Source organism: Rhipicephalus sanguineus, chromosome 1 (genome assembly GCF_013339695.2).
Source record: "Rhipicephalus sanguineus isolate Rsan-2018 chromosome 1, BIME_Rsan_1.4, whole genome shotgun sequence".
Classification (NCBI taxonomy): Eukaryota; Metazoa; Arthropoda; class Arachnida; order Ixodida; family Ixodidae; genus Rhipicephalus; species Rhipicephalus sanguineus.
In genome coordinates this window covers 247,179,546-247,201,189 of record NC_051176.1, presented here as the reverse complement: position 1 = coordinate 247,201,189, position 21,644 = coordinate 247,179,546, and the positions used below count along the sequence as shown (strand labels likewise).

Here is a 21,644-nt window from a genome sequence, read left to right as displayed (position 1 = left end):
CTATGCTTTTCTGCATGACACCGAAGTACTGCTGCGAAAGTGACTTAAGAAGGGCTTCGCACACGATAGATAGAGGCCAAGCTCCCTCGCGAAGACCGTCCACTTTGTCTCTTGGGGCCTTCGTCCACCTTTAATGGGACTTCATGACAGATCCGCAGCCCAAGTTTCAGTCTTGTTTCATAGAACGTCTGATTGCGGGGACATGGCTTCCATCGACATGGCAGGCACGTGTTAACACAGTACAAAGACGCTGCTGCCTCGAGCACGGGAGCACGCGTGAACGCGTCGGAAAAAAAAAAGCGCGACGTCAGCGTCATCTGTAATCTAAACGCGAAGGCGCCTAAAGGCCTCCAAGATTCGCGCGCACTATTTCGGAGGCAACAACGCGCCCGCGCGTGACTGCCGCGTCTTCCGCGACAGCGCGGGCAGCACCTGTTTGTACCCTTGCGCCAGCTTACGTTCGTATCAAACGTCGTGGGGTGCAAATCGGTTCGCAACAACCGTACTCCAATACGTTGCAGGCTAATGGGCCTTGGCCGGGACCACAGAAAAATTCGTATCACCGTGAAATTCGTACGAGCCGTGATCGTATCACCGAGGTTTTACTGTATAACCTTTGCTTACGTTCTTCAGTAGCAAAGCAGTTTTGCAGTGCATCATAAGTACAGTTTTTTAAATTGATTTAAGTGCTTGCAGAATTTTTCTAGGTATGCTACATGTAATTGGAGATAAAATAGGCACGTGCTGGGACAATTTAACTACTCTAGTATGCTGCCTGGCAGAAATGAAACGACATGGTGCGCATGCACACATCTATGACTGGTATTTTTGGGCTGGATATGACTGGTGTTTTAGTCATATGTACAGTGTAACTGCATATTTTTCATCTTTGGTATTGCATTGCCATTAGTGTGTAACACTTTCATTTCTTACATGTAGGCAGGGTTCTGCACCATATTGGCGCTACAGTTGCAAAACATGAAGACAAGTGCTGCTTTTGTATGGCACACTTGTGTTTGTGCACCTGCGTGTGTACATATGTGCACTTTCTTTAGTTTACAATGTAGCAACACGTTTTCTTTTATTCATTATCATTCCATGTGTATGTTGTCTCAAATTTTCTTCTAAATTTCAGAGATGCTGTTGACTCAGCCAGTGGAGCGAGATGGTTTGAAAATGCCATCCCCTGAGCAGCTGAAGTGGAAAATCATTATCAAGGTAAGAATTTCATTGGTGTGAAAATAATAGTAAAGCAGCTTTAATGGTCAGATGGCCTGCAGCTTCATAGACATTGAAATCTCACTTTTAACTTCTTTTTTTATGTAGCACAAGAAACTTCCCGAAGGAACAGAAGACAAAGTCATTGTTAACAGAAGTGATGAAGGTAGGCAGCTGTTCATGGTATTTTCTTCTGAATTCGCTCAGTCTAGTGTATGATAAATGAATTGTTTTTATTTCATTTGAACTCATTGAAACGACTTGAACAGGCGGCCAGGAAACTGATGTCAGCAATGCTGTGAAAAATGGCATCCTTTATCTTGAAGATCCAGTTGATAAGGTGAGTGGGTGGGTGACTTACTTTTAAATGCACTGCATACCACATTGACAGACACTTTCCATCCACTAAACTGGTGTCTGGTCATGAAAGATGTGCCAGTTTCTGTGGAGCAGGTGAACACTTCTAAACACCAGGAAATTGTAGGCATTTGTGAGGACCAAATTCTAGTGATTATGAAAACATTATAGCAAGGAACATACTCTCTTGCAAATATTTTTTTTAATCTGGCAGAATATGACAGTACGTGCCACTGACGTGATTCTCCTAAATCTTGTGAATATGGAGCATTTGTTGACATTTAAATAACTCTGGCCACACCTCACGCATTGTAAGCTATAGTGGATGCTTTAATCCACGTATCAATACAACCTGCACACGCACCCTTCAGGTTTCATAAGAATGAAACCATAAAAAATTGACACTTTTGCATTGCAAGAACATTATTGCAGTGCAGTAGGACAGTTAACCCACAATACCGATGATAGTAATAGTGGCACTGATAATAAGAAATGTATAGGCATGCAGAAAGCATTAAGTGCTAACAAGTATTCTAGCAGCTTGTGAGGCCTGTAGCGAGTTTGTGTGCATATTTACTTTTTTTTTCGAAAGTCTGCCCTTAGGCATAATAATTATTGGTTCAGAAATACACATACAAACTTGCTTCGTGTATGAAGTCCAGTAACGAGCGGTGGTGAGGTCCAATAATCCAGCGGTCAAGGTCGGGTGGTCGGCCAGGCCTGAGGCCTGTTGCACGTAGGTATGTAGTAGTGTATGTAGTAAGGTAAAATACTTAGTATTGTAACTGATAGATAAATCTTAATTGAGCAGTGTAATGAGCACATGTGTCTGCACTTACTCTCTGCGATACGAATGGCAAAATGTAATCCTTAATACCACTTTGTGAATAATGAAGCCACATTAAGATGTATTACTTGTGCATGCATGTTGTTGTGACTAAATGAGGCTGTGGGCACGAGAACAAGCGTCATTTCAATTGGCGATTTTTATGGTGAGTCGGCTATATGGCAAATATTTATTGCTATCACACACACGCACACACACACGCTCGCTCGCTCGCTCGCTCTCTCCACAGGCAGCCAGTACATATTAGAGCTCCAAAAATGCATGTGCATTGAGCAATTTTAGTTTCTTATTTTGTAAAAAAGTGCGAGTTTCATCTCGCAACACCATTAAACGTCATCTACATTGAAGCTGTCCCTACAGCTTGAACTTGTGTGTGCACAACAGATTTCTAATTTGATGCATATAATCCCTAGTTTTGGAGGCTATCATTGTTTCATTTCAGTCTTTTAGAATTTTTTTATTGTCCAAAAAAATTTGTGCCACCGTCTATCTCAGAGTATGTGATCCTTCAGCGGGTTGGCAGTGGCAGATATTGAACCAGGGACTCCATGCTGAAGAGCTGCATGTTTTAGGCATTAGGCCACATTGGCAAGCTTTAACAGAATGAATAAATTTGAACTATATGCAAGAGAGAGGCACTGTTGAGGACAGGGAGAGGAGAAAGGGGAGAGGAGGATGAGGAGAAGAGAGGGTGCACTTCTAAATGCAAGTCACAGACACGCTGAGAGGCAGGGAACAGGTTGTCTCCGAAAAGTACACGAACTTCTGTATGCTTAGCACAGTCTATCCATCATGTTACAAAGCTCCAGCGGGATATTTTGTTACAAAATCACCAGGTGCGAACTCTCATCCACCATCCGTTACTCTTTGAGGTGGCGTCATTCCTCATGTCAGGATTATTATTTTCAATCCCAATGTTGACGTTGGGGTTAATCATTGGTACTAGAACCCTAATGAGGGACCTCGAAGCATGCTTCAAACTATGTGACAATTTCCACAATTTGATGTTTCTGCTAAAAAATTAAAACGAGGTGCTGCGCAAAGAAAAGACACGGACAAGAAGAAAACAAGGACAGGCGCAGAACTGCACCCATCCTCGTTCTCTTCTTGTCCGTGTCTTTTTTTTGCACAGCACCTTGTTTTAATTACATAAGACCGACTCACCCAGCAACATGAATTATTGATATTTCTGCACCACTTTTTGTTGCTATTGTTGTGGTCATATGTGAAATCAATCACTTTGGATTTGGTGTTTCAGGAGTGGCGGGCACATTTCTTCATGCTGACACAAAATCGAATGTTTTATGCTGAGGAACAGCAAATGCAGGATGATGAGGAGGATGGTGATGGTACAGAGCTACAACAGCAGCGAGAGGTACGTTCTAAGGCATGCGTTGCTCGGACTGTTCTATGAAATGTGGTGCAGAATGCTCGTGACATTTAACTATGTGGAACAGGAAAGACAAGTGATGAAATTGCTGCCTAGCAGCATATATATTTGAGATGGGCTATGTAGCATTCATTAACATTAAAATAAACTTGCTTAGTTGCTAGAGAATACAATCACAATGTCTGAACCTAATATGGTACCCATAAATGTGCCACAAGGTCCACAGATCTTTTCTAAAGACTGCCTTCAACTTTCTGAAATTCTCACATTTTGTGTAGGTTCTTATATAATTTTAGACACAAAGGCCGTTGGCATTTCTTTTAGCTGTCATGGTCAAGCAGTACCACGAACATGCCTAAACAGAGGTCAGACCCCTGTTTATATACATTCATGTGTGTGTTTTACACACATATATGTGTGTAAAAATGTCGGGGACGGGGAGGGTGGTTGAACCCTCCAAACCACCACCACCCCCCAACTACACCACTGACTGGTGTAAAAACTACACCAGAAAATGGAGGAGGCTCTTTCTATCCTTAACTTTTCCGTGTAGTTTTTGCATCAGTACCTCATCTCAAACAAAGTTTCATGAGGTGTGCATCTGATATCATTGTAAACAGTTTGTCACTTGTGTCTTGAGCATAGACAGGGTAAGGTGTACTTGGAAGCACATTTATTTAGACTGGCCACCGGTTCAAGCCAGCTTTCTTCCAAGTATGCACTGTGAAATGGAAAGGCTGCCACTGGCAGTACCTCTCTTTTTTTTTTTTTGTATAGAAATTTCACCTGCTGCCAAGGAATTCTTAAAGGTGGCAAGACTGCAAAACAAAAGAGTTTCTTATGACATGCACCCTATTGCCTCCTGCTACACTTGTCTTTACAGCATAATTAGCACTGGTAGTGGCAGCACTCTCTTTGGGTGGCACATGTTCAGGAGCAAGCTGTCTTGAATGAAACGGCCGTAGTATAGTCAACATTAACGCACATTGTAACTTACTGCCCCCTGCTCTAGATGTGTGGTGGTGGCTGTGCTTGGAGTCATAAAAAGTTTCACACATAATTTACCATTGAGCACTGCTGTTCTGCATGATACCTTTTCTATTTTGGGTCAGGGTGTGCCCAATGAAGAGCTGCACTTTGGGGAGAAGTGGTTCCATGGCAAACTGGCAGGTGGCCGGCTCAAAGCCCAAGAATTGTTGCAGCAGCATGCTCACCTGGGGGATGGGACCTTCCTGGTGCGAGAGAGTGACACCTTTGTTGGAGACTACTCACTCTCTTTCTGGTCAGTCACAATGCCCTTTCCTCATGACAAAGACCAAGTGTGGTTGGGTGCTTCACATTACCATATGAAAACTGCAGAGTTCTACATATCTCTGCTTTTTGTGTGTGTGGGGGAAACCCTAGCTAAGATTCATGATGCATCATAAGCACTTATATACTGAATTTTGGGTTACAAATTTTATAGGCCTAATGCGCTGCAGCTTTGAACCGAACAGGCAGCGCCACCGGGCAGCCGCGGCGGAAGACTTGGGATTGTCGTTTGTTGCTCCCGTGCCCGCAGTCACGGTAGAAGCGCATGGCTCCTCGCCGAGAGGACGTAAAAATGTCGCAGTAGTCCGGTACTTTTTCGTACTTCTGCGTGCATGGCTGGCACAACAGCTGTAGGAACACCGTTCGGAAGCAACTAGCTTTAAAATTCTGCGGGTTACCTCAGAAGTCGGACGAAAATGAAAGACAACTCTACCGCAGCTGTGCGGGGCTGCGTAAGCAACGCCTCGAATTCCGTCCATAAGTGTCCCCACTCTCGTGCGTTTTTTTTTTTCGCCTTTTATTATTTATTTTAAGTGTACACACAAGCTTACAAGGTCACAAAGAAATAGGAAGATAGCAGGCTAACAACGGCCACCTAGAGAGGCAATGTGCCTGTCTGCGTCTTCTGCTCTCACGCGTGATTTCTTGCCAGCCAGAGCGGCGAGCAGGGATAGCCGTTGCGGAATCAGACACAAATTTGCCGCGTCCTCTTCGTTGGGAACGAAAACAGTTCGGTATGGCTCAGCACACGTAGAGCACTGAAAAATCAAAAGCTCACCTCCACTCGTACATCGTAGTCCACGGTTTTCGATTGCACTCTGCATTTCCCAATAACGTCGGAAGATTCCATCGCGCACATCAATTCTTCTTTCAGACCACGCACTGACCACTCGCGTGCAACCTCGTACCAAGTGACCAAGAACTCCTCTTGAAACGCACGTTATTGTAATTTCAATCCTACGGAAACCGCACAACAACACACGATCGTCGCTTCTTGTCCTCACGTTCACGCGCGGGCTGGCGGCAATGCACTTTCCTAGCAGACGACAACCAGTGACGAACTGATGGGCGCTTGCACTGCCTTGCAGTCTCACTGTCTGTAAAGCGTGTGTGCGCGTTGTGAGCGTGTTGGTGTGCGTGTGTGTGTGTGTGGGGGGGGGGGTAATCTACTGTTCCCCGCGTGGTGTCCAAGGGACGGAAAAGAACTTGTTTCCGGCGCAAGCAGCTGGGTTTGTCGGCTTTTTCTTTTTTTTTTTTTTTTTTTGTTGGTAGGGCTCGCAGTTCGGTTTTCAATGAAAAGAATGACTGAGAGGGGTTTCTCTTTCTTGAATGGCTTGAGGCGAATAGGGGTCGAAGTTTTGTGGAATGCTTTTTTTAACAAGAGTCGCTGCCTGCTGGCTTTTCGGCTACAGCTTTAAACGGCTGTAGTTTGAGAGGTTTTTCAGACAGAAAGAAAAACATAAATACACATAAGTTAGCACAGCGTATTTGCACACGCAGACAGAAAAAAAAAGAACTACGCTGGCCGTTCTTGGAGAACAGCAGCCGCCGCAACCATAGCCGCCGCCTTGAAACATGCAGACGGGCTCGTAGGCGACAATCCTAACAGTGCGCCGCTAGCCCGATAGAGGGCGAGAGCAGTAGCGCCACCATACCAGCTCACGAGGTCTATACTGTAGTGTAAAGTAATTTCTTAACTTTCAGACTCTTACTTTTAGTCAACAGGTGCATGTGTTAGTAACTTCCCAGGTCGGCCTCGCTGTGATGCAGTATTTAATTCACTTTTTATTTTTTTGCAGGCGCCAGGGCAAGGTGAATCACTGTAGAATAAAGTCCAAACAAGAACGTGGTCAAACCAAGTACTACCTGATTGACACAGTGGCATTTGACACCCTGTACAGTCTCATCAGCCACTACCAAACACACCCACTGCGCAGCCAGGAGTTCTACATGTACCTAAATGAGCCTGTACCCCAGCCCAACAAGCACGAGGGAAAAGAGTATGTTGCCTCACCTTCTTTTTTTCTATTATGGTGGCCTGTGCGAGGTTTAACAGAGGATGTAGACATAAAAAAGAAAGGGTTGAAGCAAACACATTGCTAGTGCACAGCAGTAAGGTGCCTGTGTTCGCAATAGTTTCGTAATCAGATATCGTCAGTGCATTTCTGTAATCATGAGCTTGTGCATAAGCACTGCTGAACTCTCTGAATTCCTGTACCTGCATTACAAGAATTCATTCTGCTCTCAGTGCTTCACTTGTCACTTCCATTTACTGGAATACAAAAACGAAAAGTAGGAACATTTGTTTTCTCATCTTACTTTGCTAATGAGGGAAAAATGCCTTGATATGCTGTTAAAGGTTGTATTGGTCCAGCACTCTAAATTGACTTGTGACTTGGGCTTCAAATTCAAGTAAACTTCCCATGAGATTTCATGTTGTACGTTGCAACAGTGGGTTCACACCTGCTTGATCATGCACTGCTGGGTAGTGAGAAATGGGAAGGAGTGTAGTTTTGATGTTATTATCTTTTTTACATTGGAAATTATAATGTCTGCTGTTTTGCTTTTACTTTTCTTTCACATGTGGCTGTTCTTCTTTCAGGTGGTACCATGCGAACATGACACGAACTCAGGCAGAGGAATTGTTGAAGCGAGTGAAGTATGATGGTACATTTCTTGTGCGGCCAAGTGAAAAGGAAGACAACTGCTTTGCTATATCCTTTAGGTACAGTTCTCAACTTCCTTCTAAATCGTGTGAAGTTTGGAGTTGAGTGTTGCAAAGCACCACAATTATTTATATTGAGAGCATAGCATTCATCCTTCGTATTCTTCACAAATATATACTCGTAATCTGCGTGAGTGTCTTCATTCAGCACACGGCTCGGCCAAATAAAATCTTCGAGGTAGCAGCTGTCTTACCATGTTTGGAGGTTGCTTTTGGTTCCTTAGTCCTCTAGGGGATGACGAGTTTCTTCGGAGCTTTGTTTGAGTCGCCACTTGCTCTACCTTTCCGCCGTCATGACCCAAGAGAAGCAACTTAGATCCTCCAGCCTCACCACCTCTGCCCAGCTGGCCACTCTCTAATGAACCATGAGCTCCTGGTAGTGTGGCCCAACCCTTTTCTCTAGTCTCCAGTGCCACAGTGTCGAAGACTGACTGGATAATTATGGCCGAGTGAGTTCATATGACCACTCGACAACTCTCAAGAACTTTGCAGTGTTGCTTTCTACCTCTCAGATGTTGCTAAAGCTTGGTTTTTAAACAATGAGCACACCTTGACTGACCATGCATTGAAGTAGCAGCTTCGGAAGATATTCAGAAGCCCCACGTCTACTCTGAATTTACCAAGAGAAAACTTGATAAAGGCGTACAACTTCCTGGCAAGATATACACTCCTTACATTGAAGATTTCCTTGCCCTTTGTTGCTGCATTGATTCAACTATGACAAGGTCCAGTCATATTCGTCACATCCTAAAAGGCATTGCACACTTCGCATTTTTAATGCACTGGTGGTTAGGAATCCCATTTCTGTGGACAACGTTATGATGACTTGCCATCATCTGGATGAACTGCAGGCCAGACCCTTGTGAGACACATTCTTCCTTGGGACCTGTGTTTTTTTATTTTGGCTATTATATGTGAAGATTCCCAAGCGGATTGCTTGTCCTATCCCCCCATTCTCCAACCTCAATCTGCAACTACTAGCCTGTGCAACGTTATCAAAGAAGAGTTATCCTCTGTAGCCCATGCTGTGAGCTTTGAACATTCGCTGGCCACAGATGCCCAGGAACTCTCCTTCTTTCAGACAGCGCCGCCTGTTTCTTATTAGAACCATGCAGTGTCTCTTGGACCCCATGTACTGTCGGCCGCAAAAGTTTGCAAGATCTGCAGCCTGTGGCAGAGCGACGGAAAACTGCGTTGCTGCGTCACCTCCGTGACGTGGCGGGTGTTGAGGCTATCGGCCGTGGCCTCAGTGATTAGCGACAATACATTTAGACAACGCGCCATTGCCGGATCTAATCGTGGAGGCTGCGGCCGATAGCCTCGACACCCGCCATGTCACGGCAGGTGACGCAGCAATGCAGTTTTCCATTGCTCCTTCACGCGCTGCAGATCCCGCAAACTTTTGCTGCCAGCGGTACCTGCCCCTAAATTTTACAACATGTGTTCGTCACCCCACCCAATTTGTTACTATTGTGGTACTTGTGGTCATATACGTATCATGTTTTTGCCGGAAATGCCAACAGGATGAGTGCCAGGGCTACGATTCATACAAAATAGACCCATTGTCATCTCTGAGTCTATACAGTAAACTCTCACTTGTACGAACGTCGGTTTAACGAATATTTCAGAATAACGAACTTTTAGAAAATCCCCGGCGATTTTCTTATGCATTCTATGCAAAAATCTTTCAGTTGAACGAATTTCAGAATAGTGAATTTTTCAGTTGAACGAACTTGATCCGCGGACCCAGGCTCATTTTTTAAATCAATTCAACGAAGTTTTGTGCACTGCAGCACTGGCATAGCCGATGCGAGCCGCCACTAAATCGCCCATCCATCGGCGGCGGCGCGACATCGCTTGTGCATGCGGCGCCGCCGAGGTAAAGCGGCCGTGCGGGTGACGAAAACGAGCCACGTGCACATCAGCTCGCCCCTTCTTTTTTTGTCTGTCTCATCGGCATCATCGGCATTGTGCGGCCATCTTCATTTCGGGAAACAACAGCGCATTTCACGCGCCGTGCGCCCTTGTAACATCAACCAGAAGAAAAAGAGTGCGACGAGGAAGTCGTAACGGCTGAGGCAGGTTCAAATCCCGTAACTCTAGCCGAGGCGGTAGAGTATGTTAGAAAGTTGCGAGACTTCGTGTCTTAGCAACAAGCTGGGCCAGAGGCAGTGCACAGAAACGTAGACTCTGAAAAGTTTTGTCTCTTCTTGCGCTTTAAGGGTACCAGTCCAAATGAAAATTACAGATTTCTTTTCAAAATAAATTGCATTTCACACTTTTGACTCTAATGTCTGCTGTGCCCAATGCTCTTCCATATTCTAGTGAATATTCAGTTTAGTGAACTTTCAGTTAAGTGAACTATTTCCTTAGGTCCCTTGAAGTTCACTCAATTGAGAGTTCACTGTACCAGCACCGGCCTTTGCCACGTTCCTTTTCTCCAGCTTCAGCTCCTCCCCACATGCTTTGAAGCCACCATGGGCGCTGCCACTCTGCTTTCCCTCTCCAATGCTCAATGTCATCCCTGCAACAGGTCACTCACACCCCTGACTACTGCTTGGAAAGCTAAAGGATGCTGTTGCTGGTGGGGAAGCTGCATCGTTCAGATGGACTACAATACTTTCAGAGTGCCTGAAAAATTCATTATTACTATGTGCTGAAGCATTGGTTGACATCGGAGTTACTATTCCATTATTCATGTTGAATTTTGCTCTTACCTCCACAAGGTTTCTACACCTTACAGTGGAGCGCCTTTACATGGTGGAAATAATGTTATGATTCTGGCACCAGGCACTGTGCATCATTAAAATTTTTATTGATGGGATCTGCCACCATGTTCAGTTTGCAGTACTTACTTTCTGTGCTTACGTGCTAATCTAGGCTCTGTCTTCCTTGCGTCCACTTTCATCCACCTTTCATCCACTTTCAACCACCTAAAGAACTTAGTGCAATGCAGTGTGTCATTGGCGCAACTTATTTCTGCAAAGAGTCCTTCAGAGCAACAAAAGGGTTTTGTTGCAATGTACTTTACTTTTGCCTGAGCGTCAGGGGTATAAATCGCTAACTAAGTGATAGAACATACAAAGCACTGCTGCAAAAGGACAGAAATTGTAATAGGGATACAGAACCTAATGTAAACATCTGCGTAATTGAAAACAGAGTGCTGTCAACAAGCATAAACCAGCCTGTAATGTCTTTCTTATTGTCGCCATAGTGCCAACCTCTGTTTCGGAAGTTTTTCTTCAGCTTGCCTCATCATGCATTTACATTGGGCATCATACATTTACAATGCTTTGCACATCTGAATGTACCATAGTGCTACATTTTCAGCCTCATTAATTTTCTGGACAGCATTTGACTGGAATGGCCTTCCACACCCTACTACATCTATCATTTGTCTGCTAACATTTTTTCTTTCAAGGGTTAATGGAAATCAATTACACTAAAGAGTATTCAGTCTGTTTTGGATTAACTTTGTCAGTTGTGGAATATTCTCAAGGAGGAGGAATAAACTTTTATTACAACCAGCAGTTTGGTTGGCTCCCACGTGGGGACGTCGAGGTCTTGCCTCTCTGCGGCTTCGAGAGCCTGCTGGGTCGCTCGAAGGAATATTCTCAACACTTTTTTTTAGATGAACTAGGCTGAGCATTCAAAAATGCGTTTCCTAGCCTGGCAAATGGCAGTGCTACATCCACGGTCGACATATGTGTATATTGGCCTTCTGTACTTTTCTACGTTTATTTTATTACTGTTGCAGCAGATTTCTTGCTTGTTTTTGGCTTGACTACTACAAACCTTCTAATGTATTGGGAAGTGCGCTTTACATGTATAAGTACTAGTACATGTGCTACATTTTCTGATATGCCTAACCGCCCTCCCTTCTTTCTTGTAAGAGTCATGGAGGGAACAATTGTCAAACATCGATGTAATTGCTTTCACTGCTGATGGCTTGTTTTTATCAACTTTTCTGAAAATGGTAAGTGCAATGTAATATTTAATTTTTCAGGGCAGAGAACAAGTTGAAGCACTGTCGTATCAAGCAAGAAGGCCGTCTTTTTGTCATTGGTACAGCCCAGTTTGAAAGCCTTGTTGAGCTTGTGAATTACTACGAGAAACACCCACTGTATCGCAAAGTCAAGCTCAAGTATCCTGTGAATGAAGATATTATTCGGAGAATTGGAACGGTACGACTGAGCTATTTTGCTAAAAGACATTTAATCACATTGCCTGCAAGCTCCAGCGCTTCGTGTTCAGCTTGATAGCACTGCTATACACCCTGCAGGAACAAAGTACATATTGGCATATTAGAAGTTGACTTTTTAAAGGTTGGCTTTTTAAGAAGAACTTGAAATTAGCATTGCAGTCAATGCACAGTGAGTACAGCTACACATTTTGTGACATAACTCTCTTCATGTCACAGTCAAACCACATGATAACAATGTTATGTCTTCAAAATACATTTTTTATATACAATATTCATTATTAGCTCATAGATTTTCTACTAACTTATATTGGCCAAAAATTTTCAGATTTATACTTTGTTATTCTAATAATGCTGTTCACTGCATGCCTCGAAGAAGTATTCAAATGACCGGACTGGGAAGAAACAGGAATAAAGATTAATGGAGAATATTCAACAAACTAAGATTCGCAGATGATGTAGCGCTGTTCAGCAATAATGGCAATGAATTGCGAAAAATGATTGAAGGCTTATAACAAAAACCTGTCGAAGTAGGGCTAAAAATGACCAGGTTGAAGACAAAGGTAATGATTAATAACCTGGCAAAAGAAAGAGAATTCAAAAATTGGCAACCAACCCTTGAAGTCTGTACAAGAGAATGTATACCTTGATCAACTACTTTATCAATGCTTTAAAATGGTGACATGCAGATTTTTCTTTCTCCAGGACACTGATGACAGCCCACTGCATGTAGGAGGCCCCGCAGGAACCTACATGGACCCAGACAGCTTTTCTGGGGCCTTTCGTGCAACAGTCAAGGCCCTGTATGACTATAGGGCACAGCGGGAAGATGAACTCTCATTCTGCAAGCATGCCATCATCACTAATGTAGTGCGGCTGGAAGGAGGATGGTGGCGCGGAAATTATGGTGGAAAACGGCAGCACTGGTTTCCCGCAAACTTTGTGGAGGTGCTGGAAACACAGGATGCATCTGACGATGGGGTGAGCTTGGGTGCCCTAATACACTAACATTAAATTTGCACTATGTTTGCAGCTGTTACAAGTTCATTACCGCGCGTAATGACTAACAGAGGACCATATCAAACCGCAATGCGGAAAAAGATAGATTGACAGAAGAAGTGAAGCAACACGCCTGTGTCTCTCTCCTGCTCGTCTGTGTTTTTTTTTTCTGCGCTATGATATGTCATGATGTCAAACTAACAATCCCAAATAGCCACAATTGTAAATGTTGATACATTTGTGGTAAAATAGACCCTCAAGTGTATTCTGGATGTCTTGCTCACTTTCTCCTTGTCGCAGTCTATAACGTCCTTTCTTTCTTTTTCGTCTTAGTCTGGAGATGCAATGCCCTTAGGTACATTGCAGAAGGGCAGCATTGACATTGCTGGGTGTACAGTAGGTGAGTACCTTGCATTGGGACAGCTTTGTATGTGGGGTTGTGTCAGTGTCAGTCAACCTGCTGCCACATTGTGAAGTTTTAGCACCTTGCAGGTGATGTCTGCATGCTCATGAAGAGCTGAGCATAAACCTTTTCAATGTACATCCTATTATTCTGAACACTTTTTATGAATGACAATTCCCTGTGAAAGAAAGCCCTTTGCATGTGCACGTGATAGAAATGTTTTAGTCAAAGCCACAGGCATTCAGCTTATTGTTCTACCACTTCAACTTAGTAGGCACTAATGCCTAGACACCTATAGATATAAAATTTTTTTTCGGTGGAAGTGCTGCAGTTCAGTTCTTACATGCCAAGAGCAACAGACTTGGGTTAGCCCCAAGCCTGTTGCTCTCTTTAAGCCATGTGATATTGCATCCACCTTTGTGAGATCTCATTACTCTCTTGGAAGCGTTTTCTGAGCTAGTAATAAAATGGCATAAGCCAAACAGCGTGAAATCTAGTCTGAGTTTGTCTAGTGCAAAAACATGCAACCGTGAAGATTTTTTTTTTTTTTTTTGATATAGTAGTTTACAAACCTCACCTAGAGTAGTGAACTAGTGTGAGCATAATTTTGGATGTTCTTAGCTCGTTACAAGCATTTCTGATAGCAATTCGAATGTTTTTCTTTTGGAAAAAAAAATCAAGGTTGTAAGAGGTAAACGGGCTCCTCGCCAGGTTTAGGCATTGCAAACAAACAAGCAAAACACTTAGATCACTTGGTGGCGATTGTGTCCGCAAGGTATGAGACACCTGTTTGGTACAAAAACAGTCAAAATTTCAAACAGAAGGCTGCGTGGCTTTCTTTTTCAAGAGAGAGTGAAAGTCATACATATACCTGCCCTTTGCAATAGGCACTCCTTGGAACATTGCTGACCATGGCACATGATGTCGATCCTTAATTCAATGTAGAGCGTGCAACACCACTGGGAATGGGTTGCTAAATGCTATAGTAAGAAAGAGAAAAAAAAGGGAGGATAAGGTGGGGTTGGTTACGGTAACATGACATGCTCCCTCACCTTAGAGTCTTGTATTTGGGTGAATGCGGGGGAAGTATGCCACTTGCTGAGGCAAAGGAGTCGTGTCCGTTTTGGCAGTGGAACAGTTTCTTCTAACTCCTCCAATAATGAATTGATTGGAAAAATTCTTTGCGTAAAACCCAACCTAGATGGCACTTTACAACTTTCAGGGTGTAACCAAAATTTGCAATAAGGCCCGAAGAAAGGGCCCTTTAAACAAGTATTTGTATTACTTTTCGCTTGAGTAAAATATAATATATTTTGGCATTTTTTTATTATGCTGATGCTTTATGCAGATATTCTACAGAGTTGGCCAGGGAGGGGACGAGAATGGGTGTTCCGCATAGTGTCACCAACCCAACTAATGCCCATTGAGATTGCTGCTCCCTCAAGGGAAGAGATGCAAGATTGGGTGCTCAAGATTCGAGAGACTGCTCAGTCTGCAAATGATATGGTCAGTGCCATCAAGCATGAAATTTTCTGTTGCTCTCATGCAGTAAGTGCTACATGGCTTTATTTGTATTGTCTTGCATGGTTTACGTTATTATTATTATTATTATTATTATTATTATTATTATTATTATTATTATTATTATTATTATTATTATTAAGTCAAGAAAAGTGAAAAGGTAGGTCCCTCCAAGGCTGGAATAGATGGTAAAAACACCTGGTTGAATTGCTTAACGCACATGAATAAAAAAAATTACTCATGTTTATTCTTCGTTGTATAGATCCAACAAAGACGGGAAATGGAGCGAAGCTTGAGGCTTGCTAAGGAATTATCCAATCTCATCATCTATTGCAGATCTGTGCAGTTCTGTCCCGAAAGTAAGTAAGACAGGTTTTTCAATGATGTGCTATCCTTAATAATCTTGGTGACATGTCTGAGTCTTTATTGCACTTTTTCTCCTCTAATAGGGATTGGAAACTTCACAGAAATGTCATCATTTCCGGAAACAAAAGTTGAGAAATGGATGAGTCCTCAGCACTGCTCTTTCTTCCTCAAATATCCTTGTTCTTCAAAGCTGTGCTGTGTACTTGAATAAGTTACCCTATTTCTCTTTATATGTTGAACATTTCTTTATGCTTTATTTGTATGTTGAACAGCAGATCACATTCTCGCCTTCCATAAAAAGGCATTTAAAAGCATTTTGGTAATTCAAAGAAATCTAAACTTGAAAGTGATTCAAATCTCTTTAAATTTTTTTCCTCACTGCTTAAACAAATGGTCATTTTGATGCCTGATATATGTTTTCAGCAGCATTTAAAGCCTGCACAAGGCAATTGGGAGAATGAAATCATTTTAAAATGATTCTAGAAATGCTTTTTTTTCTTTGACTTTCTTGGTGTCAGCAGTGCTTTTGCTTTAATGTGCTCTTAAAGGGACACTATTGTGAAACAGTAAACTAGTTTAGACTGATAAATTATACTCTGAAAGCTCTACTGTTGTTGATATCACCACCATAGGTTCATTAATAGGTGAAATTAATGTCAAAAGTTTCACTTTTAAATTTCGCACTGAGAATTCAATGGTGGCATCATGGATTTCAAAAAAAATTTTTTTTCGTACTTTAGCCATATTGGCTCAACAAAATTTCCTGAAGCTTGGTCTCTGGCTCCCTCAGCAGTCACTGCACTTCACCTTTACCGATAAGGAACTACGTAAGCTCAAGTAGACGCCGTCAAAATCCATGACATTACACCGACTGGTGCAGGAACTTCAATGTGGCATCGCCACTCGCATTTTCTTTTTGCTCATTTTCTCGCTTACCAAGCATCTTCTCGCAGCAGGTGTGGTGTTTTGGTATTGTGAAAGAGTAATTTACTAATACAAGAAAAATCGTTTTTGTCTTTAGTGCCCCTTTAATTTTTTTGTGTTGCATTATGCATTGCTCGGTTGTTCTTGTGCTGTTTACATGTTTTCTGCAGAATGATCATGTACTGCACATAAATGTAATCTCTACACATGAATGTAAGTGTTTTATTAATAAAGGAATTAGCAGAGACAATAAGCTGTAATCACTAATAGCTAATTAACTTTGATCTACATCACTGGTTGCCCTTAATGACGATCCACATACCACCGGCTGCAGTTTAGCCGTGTGTACCCAAAGGGCAGCCGCATTGACTCCTCAAACTACGATCCTGTGCATCTGTGGAACTGTGGCTGCCAAATGGTGGCTCTGAATTACCAGACACCGGGTAAGTTGCATTTATAAAAGCCACTGTATATCGGGCTGATATAATTTAAGGATCCCTTTTGTTTGGTTCTATTCATCCATTGTTATCCATTGTTCATGGCCAGCTGATTCTGGGGTCATGTGGTTTGATCACTGCTGGGGTCACTAACAAAGCACAAACAGGAATAGCATTGGATTAGAATTGCTATATTGCTCCTGCCCTGGTCTGCGTGGCATGGCTGTCTTATGCGAATTTCTATAGGAAGTTGCTTTCTGGGCCTACTTCTATCACCTATGCCCCCGTGCAGACACATTTTGTTCTCTGGTAACCTTCATGTTATTATTTATGTGCTCGTTTATTTGCTAGCAAAAATAAACGCTTTTCATCAGTGTCCTTCCCAGTGATATAAATTTAAATGTCTTAATGTAAAGAGCAACAATGCTGAAGTAGTGTGATTTTTTGCATTGAAAACAGTGGGAAATAGGACATGTCCAGACAGATCCCATTTGCTTTTATTAAGCACTTTTCAAGGTATTGTTGCTTATTGGCTTTTCAGGCAATCTCCATGGTTTTCCAGTTTTTCTAACAATATGGATGACATCGTGTTGACATTTATAATAGTGGTGTGGCTCATTAAAATTGTAGTCTCAGTGATGTTTTTTTTTTTTTTTTTTTTGTATTGGGAAGTCTCATCATTTACGTAGTCATCGTGTATAGAAAAGCAGTAATTGAATCTTGAAATTCTGCATTTCAGACCGACCAATGCAACTTAACCAAGGGCGGTTCTTGCAGAATGGGCGGTGAGTTACCCCGAATTATGCAATGATATCCTGAAAGTGTAGCCTCTTCCTTTATGCTTATTTTTTAGTGTTGTACTGCTTGGTGCCATTAGTTCTTCTGTGTCAAGTATTAAGTAAAAAGACGAGCCTTTCAGTGGTTACTAGCAGTTACAGTCATAAGTGTTCCCAGAACATACAGCGTGAGAAATCAAAGGCATAGTAAGGAACGATACAGGATGAAGTGCTGTCCTGTCTCATTCCGTATTGTGTTTTCATGTGCTTGTGTTGTACATACTTGCAATTTTGCACCTACTAGCCCAAAGAAACATGTTATTTTGAACAGCATTGTTCAGAAGTTCGATTTTGGAAAAGGGTGTCTCCGTAAATAATTTTTGAATTACATTAATATCATTGGAGTATGATGAGTTTGATAGGAACAGAGCACTGGTGTACTCGCTGAAAGTAATCGATTGCCAGCACACCCTATTGTATCCTCTCTCACATGATATTGTTTAAGTAAAATAATTTTGCACAATAAAAGGTGGGCTCTAAATATGAAGCACAAACTTTTTAGAAGCAGTGTAACATTAAACCTGCTATGGGGGGCCATGATGGAGCTATGTCAACTACCTGTCAGTAAATCAAGTGGGCCTTAAGTTATGACAATAGGTGAAGAACAGAGCACTCAGATAAATAATGATGTAATATATCTTATAGAACACTACATTTTCCTAGGATAAAGAATAGACACAGATGGTGTATTTACGAAAGAAATACAGTGAAGAATAGTATTACAAAATAGGGCAATGGGTGGACTTTCAAAGATTATGAAAAGCAAGATATTGGCCTCAAAACTAAAGACTCTCCGGTAAATACGCTGGTCTCCCTCATGGTATTCTATGTGTGCAAGTCATGCAACCTGCAAGAGTATGAAAGAAAAAAAATATTGATATTTTTTGGCTGTGGTGTTGGCATGTAGTTTTTAGAATCCCCTGTAGAAGAAATATTCTGGTCATAAAAGAGATCACTCCTGATTGTTCTTTTGAAACAAAAGTAACGAAACTAAAACTTCTTTATTTTGGCCGTGTCATGCAAGTTAAAAAAAAGTGAAGTGGAGCGAGGATTAATGTTAGCCAAAGTGGAAGGTAGGAGAAAACGAGGTCATCCATGCACAGGATGGCCAGGTGGTATCCTGGAGGCCATAGGGTAATTTCTAGATCAGCTTAAAGAACCTGTATTAAATAGGTCTCACTGACATTCATATACCCATGGTGTCACCAGGAGTAGCCAGCAACTCAACGGTACTTAACAACAACGTGGTGGTTCAGTATGTATGACGCTCTGCTGCGGCCTGCAAGATTGGGTCCAGTTACCAGATGCTGTGGCCACAATTAGATTTCCGGGTCGCACTGCCTACATAATAAAAGTATGCACATTTAGATGGAGGGAAAAAGCATATATGCTTGCAAGCCACGCTTTGATATGCACGATGGGTGCATATCAAGGTGATCTAACCGGGCAGAATAAGCTGGTGCTCTACTTTCTATGCTGAATCACTGATGAACTCTGTGTTGTTCTGTGATATTAAGCCTCCCGAGTCACAAAATGTAATGTTGGACAAGGGCAGGAAAATAAGGTAAAATTGTTCTGTCGCTTTAATATTGTGATTGAAGTTCACACTTTCTCCTCCACAGTAAAAGTTGCCACTAAAGAAACTGAAGCTAACTGAGACCTAAAGAATTGGAATTAAAACTAAATGCAGCTAAAGGAAGCATCACTGGGATGCGTCGGTCATCTCTTAAAAAATAAGAGTATCTCTGTAGAGAAAGGCCTGATCGTTTTCTCTTTCAAAGCCTGAAGAGTCTTGTTCAGCCAGTATGTGCTGATCCGTTCTTCCTTTTTTTCTTTCCAAGGTGTGGATATGTACTTCGACCTGATTTCATGCATGATGATGGTTATGACCCATATGACAGGACTACACTGAAGTCTGTTCACCCAGTCACGCTGTCAATCAAGGTAACCTTGTTTTCTCGGACCGACTTTGTTGGGCTTGTTAGTGACATACCTGCAAGCACTGTACATGTACATATACCAGACCAGATCAGTTATTGCACTTTTTCTTTAGCAGTTAAGAAAACTGCATTTGTTAAGCAAAGACCATATTGTGGCTCATGAGCAGTGATCAACTGTGAAAAGTCACAGTTTTGCAGGTTCAGTGTGTATGAGACACAATTAAGTTAGTAAAGCTCATATGACATTGAAATAAGAATACGCCTGTTTGTGATTTCTCTCATATCTGAAAATAAAATGTTAAAAAGTTTAAGGGAGGCACTTATAAACAAAGCATAAAAGCAGCAACAAAGTTGCGGAAGAAGTTTGAAGGCAGGGCAGGGAACACTGGAGAAAAAAATGGTAGGTGTAGCTTCGGGTGATCTACAGTTAAGACCAAACACAGTTTCATAAATTCCTAGTTCAAATTAAGGAAATGGTGAGCTTTGAAAATATACACGGTGTATAAAACCAATGGTTCATTAGAGTAACAGAATGGGCATTATAAGTGTAAATGGTCATATGGTGGAAAGTCAAGCGAAGCAATGATATCACAAAATTAATTTCTGAACACTGTCAATCCCAATAGGGGTTGACAGTGTTCAGATTCAATCCCAATAAAGATTATAACAGGAAGAAAAAAAGATTAAAAAGAAAGTAAATATTGTGTACAATCACAACAATGGCATTGTATAACAGAAGAAATGCAATTTTTTAGGTTAATATGAACAAAATGATATTGGGCAATACAGCTGAAGTGACACAGTCACCAATGCTGCAACAAACTCAAGAGAACAACGAATGAATCAGGGAGACATTACAAAACAGTGGAACTCTATTTCTGGCTGCAATGCACGCAAGGCTTGTGAAACCAACAAAAAAGTAACCACTTAGTATGTGCCACTAGTAATAGAAAAGATAGGGTATAAAAGCATTAAGGAAATGGACAGCTAGATAAGAAGGCATTCTTCATGATTGCAAAGCAAGCCAACAAATAATGTGAAGCAGTCTAAAGATGCACTTCTGGTAATGCACAGAGTTAGGCTGTTTCATTCTCTTATTGCCAAATGAAAAAGAGTGTTTGAATGCATCTGCATGGAATGCATAAAAATTAAGAGTGGGAGTGTTTTTAAAGACGATAGTCTTTCTTGGGGAACTTAAACGCAGAAATTTTGGTCTGTCTTTCTGTCTGTCTGTCTGTCTTTCTGTTTGTCGGCACGTCCCTCGATTCAGCCACTCGGCCAAAGTTGAACCACTTGCCCAAGGGCCAGCCGTCTTGAACTGGTACGGCTGTTCATACTTGTGAACGTTGTCGATCAAAAAGTAAATATCATGCATATCTGAGGTGCAACATCACTAGGTAAGTATTAGGTGGCGTGTTCCTTTAATAGAAAATGCATACATACGTAATTTTAAGGACCCTAGTTTCTTAAGCTGCGCTGAAAATGCATAAGAATGGAAGCTTGAGTGAGTTGGTATGCGTTCATCTTTGTTGAAACAGCGCTCACTAGACGACGACGAAGTAAAAGAAGGCACAGGACAGGCGCTGCCTGTCCTGTGCCTTCTTTTACTTCGTCGTCGTCTAGTGAGCGCTGTTTCAACAAAGCTGAAAATGCGACTGCGCTGAAATTTGCCTTCCTCCGTGCCCTTCGCACGAGCTCATTGTTGTGTTTCGGTTTCGGTTCTGTATTGCACTGTACGAATGCCATGGGTTGGTGTTGAAAAACTTTAGTTTTGAGAAGGCCAAGAAGGTGAAAAAAAAATATTTAAAAAATGAAAAAGCAGCATTGTGGGCGGCCTTCAGGCTGCCGGTTGTGGGCGCCGCTCTGGCGTTCCTGTTTTACCCAGGCGATGTGTATATAAAAGAGTGTGTGGAGAGTACTCGTTGAGTGCGGACGTTTCTCTGCTTCAGCGCTTCGCGCCAAACCGCGTTTTCGGGCTGGCTGGCGTCCCCGCCGGTCGCGTTGGTCACCGCCGGTCTTCGCCTGCTGCTGCGCCGGGACTACCAGCACGCAACACAGCACTCATGTTTCCCGACGTATTGTCAGATGGCGTCCATATCTCACACAGCGCCTCTTCTATCGTCTTTACACGACATTTGCAGCGAAGCACGCAGATACGCGGCCAATTTT

The 21,644-nt window shown here is 42.3% G+C and overlaps 1 protein-coding gene across 2 annotated transcripts in view; it reads left to right on the top strand.

Moving 5' to 3' along the window:
- Positions 1-21,644, top strand: part of LOC119376389 (1-phosphatidylinositol 4,5-bisphosphate phosphodiesterase gamma-1) — a 64,504-nt gene that overhangs the window by 24,952 nt on the left and 17,908 nt on the right. For both annotated transcript variants that reach the window (XM_049410992.1, XM_049410996.1), the window contains exons 12-27: positions 1,136-1,218; positions 1,327-1,384; positions 1,488-1,558; positions 3,681-3,797; positions 4,925-5,094; positions 6,923-7,123; positions 7,726-7,848; positions 11,855-12,032; positions 12,755-13,030; positions 13,382-13,448; positions 14,800-14,957; positions 15,235-15,331; positions 15,422-15,512; positions 16,584-16,705; positions 17,439-17,484; positions 19,377-19,479. In XM_049410992.1, coding sequence (XP_049266949.1) covers positions 1,136-1,218; positions 1,327-1,384; positions 1,488-1,558; positions 3,681-3,797; positions 4,925-5,094; positions 6,923-7,123; positions 7,726-7,848; positions 11,855-12,032; positions 12,755-13,030; positions 13,382-13,448; positions 14,800-14,957; positions 15,235-15,331; positions 15,422-15,512; positions 16,584-16,705; positions 17,439-17,484; positions 19,377-19,479 — 1,961 coding nt within the window. The remainder of the gene's footprint in view (positions 1-1,135; positions 1,219-1,326; positions 1,385-1,487; positions 1,559-3,680; positions 3,798-4,924; positions 5,095-6,922; positions 7,124-7,725; positions 7,849-11,854; positions 12,033-12,754; positions 13,031-13,381; positions 13,449-14,799; positions 14,958-15,234; positions 15,332-15,421; positions 15,513-16,583; positions 16,706-17,438; positions 17,485-19,376; positions 19,480-21,644) is intronic.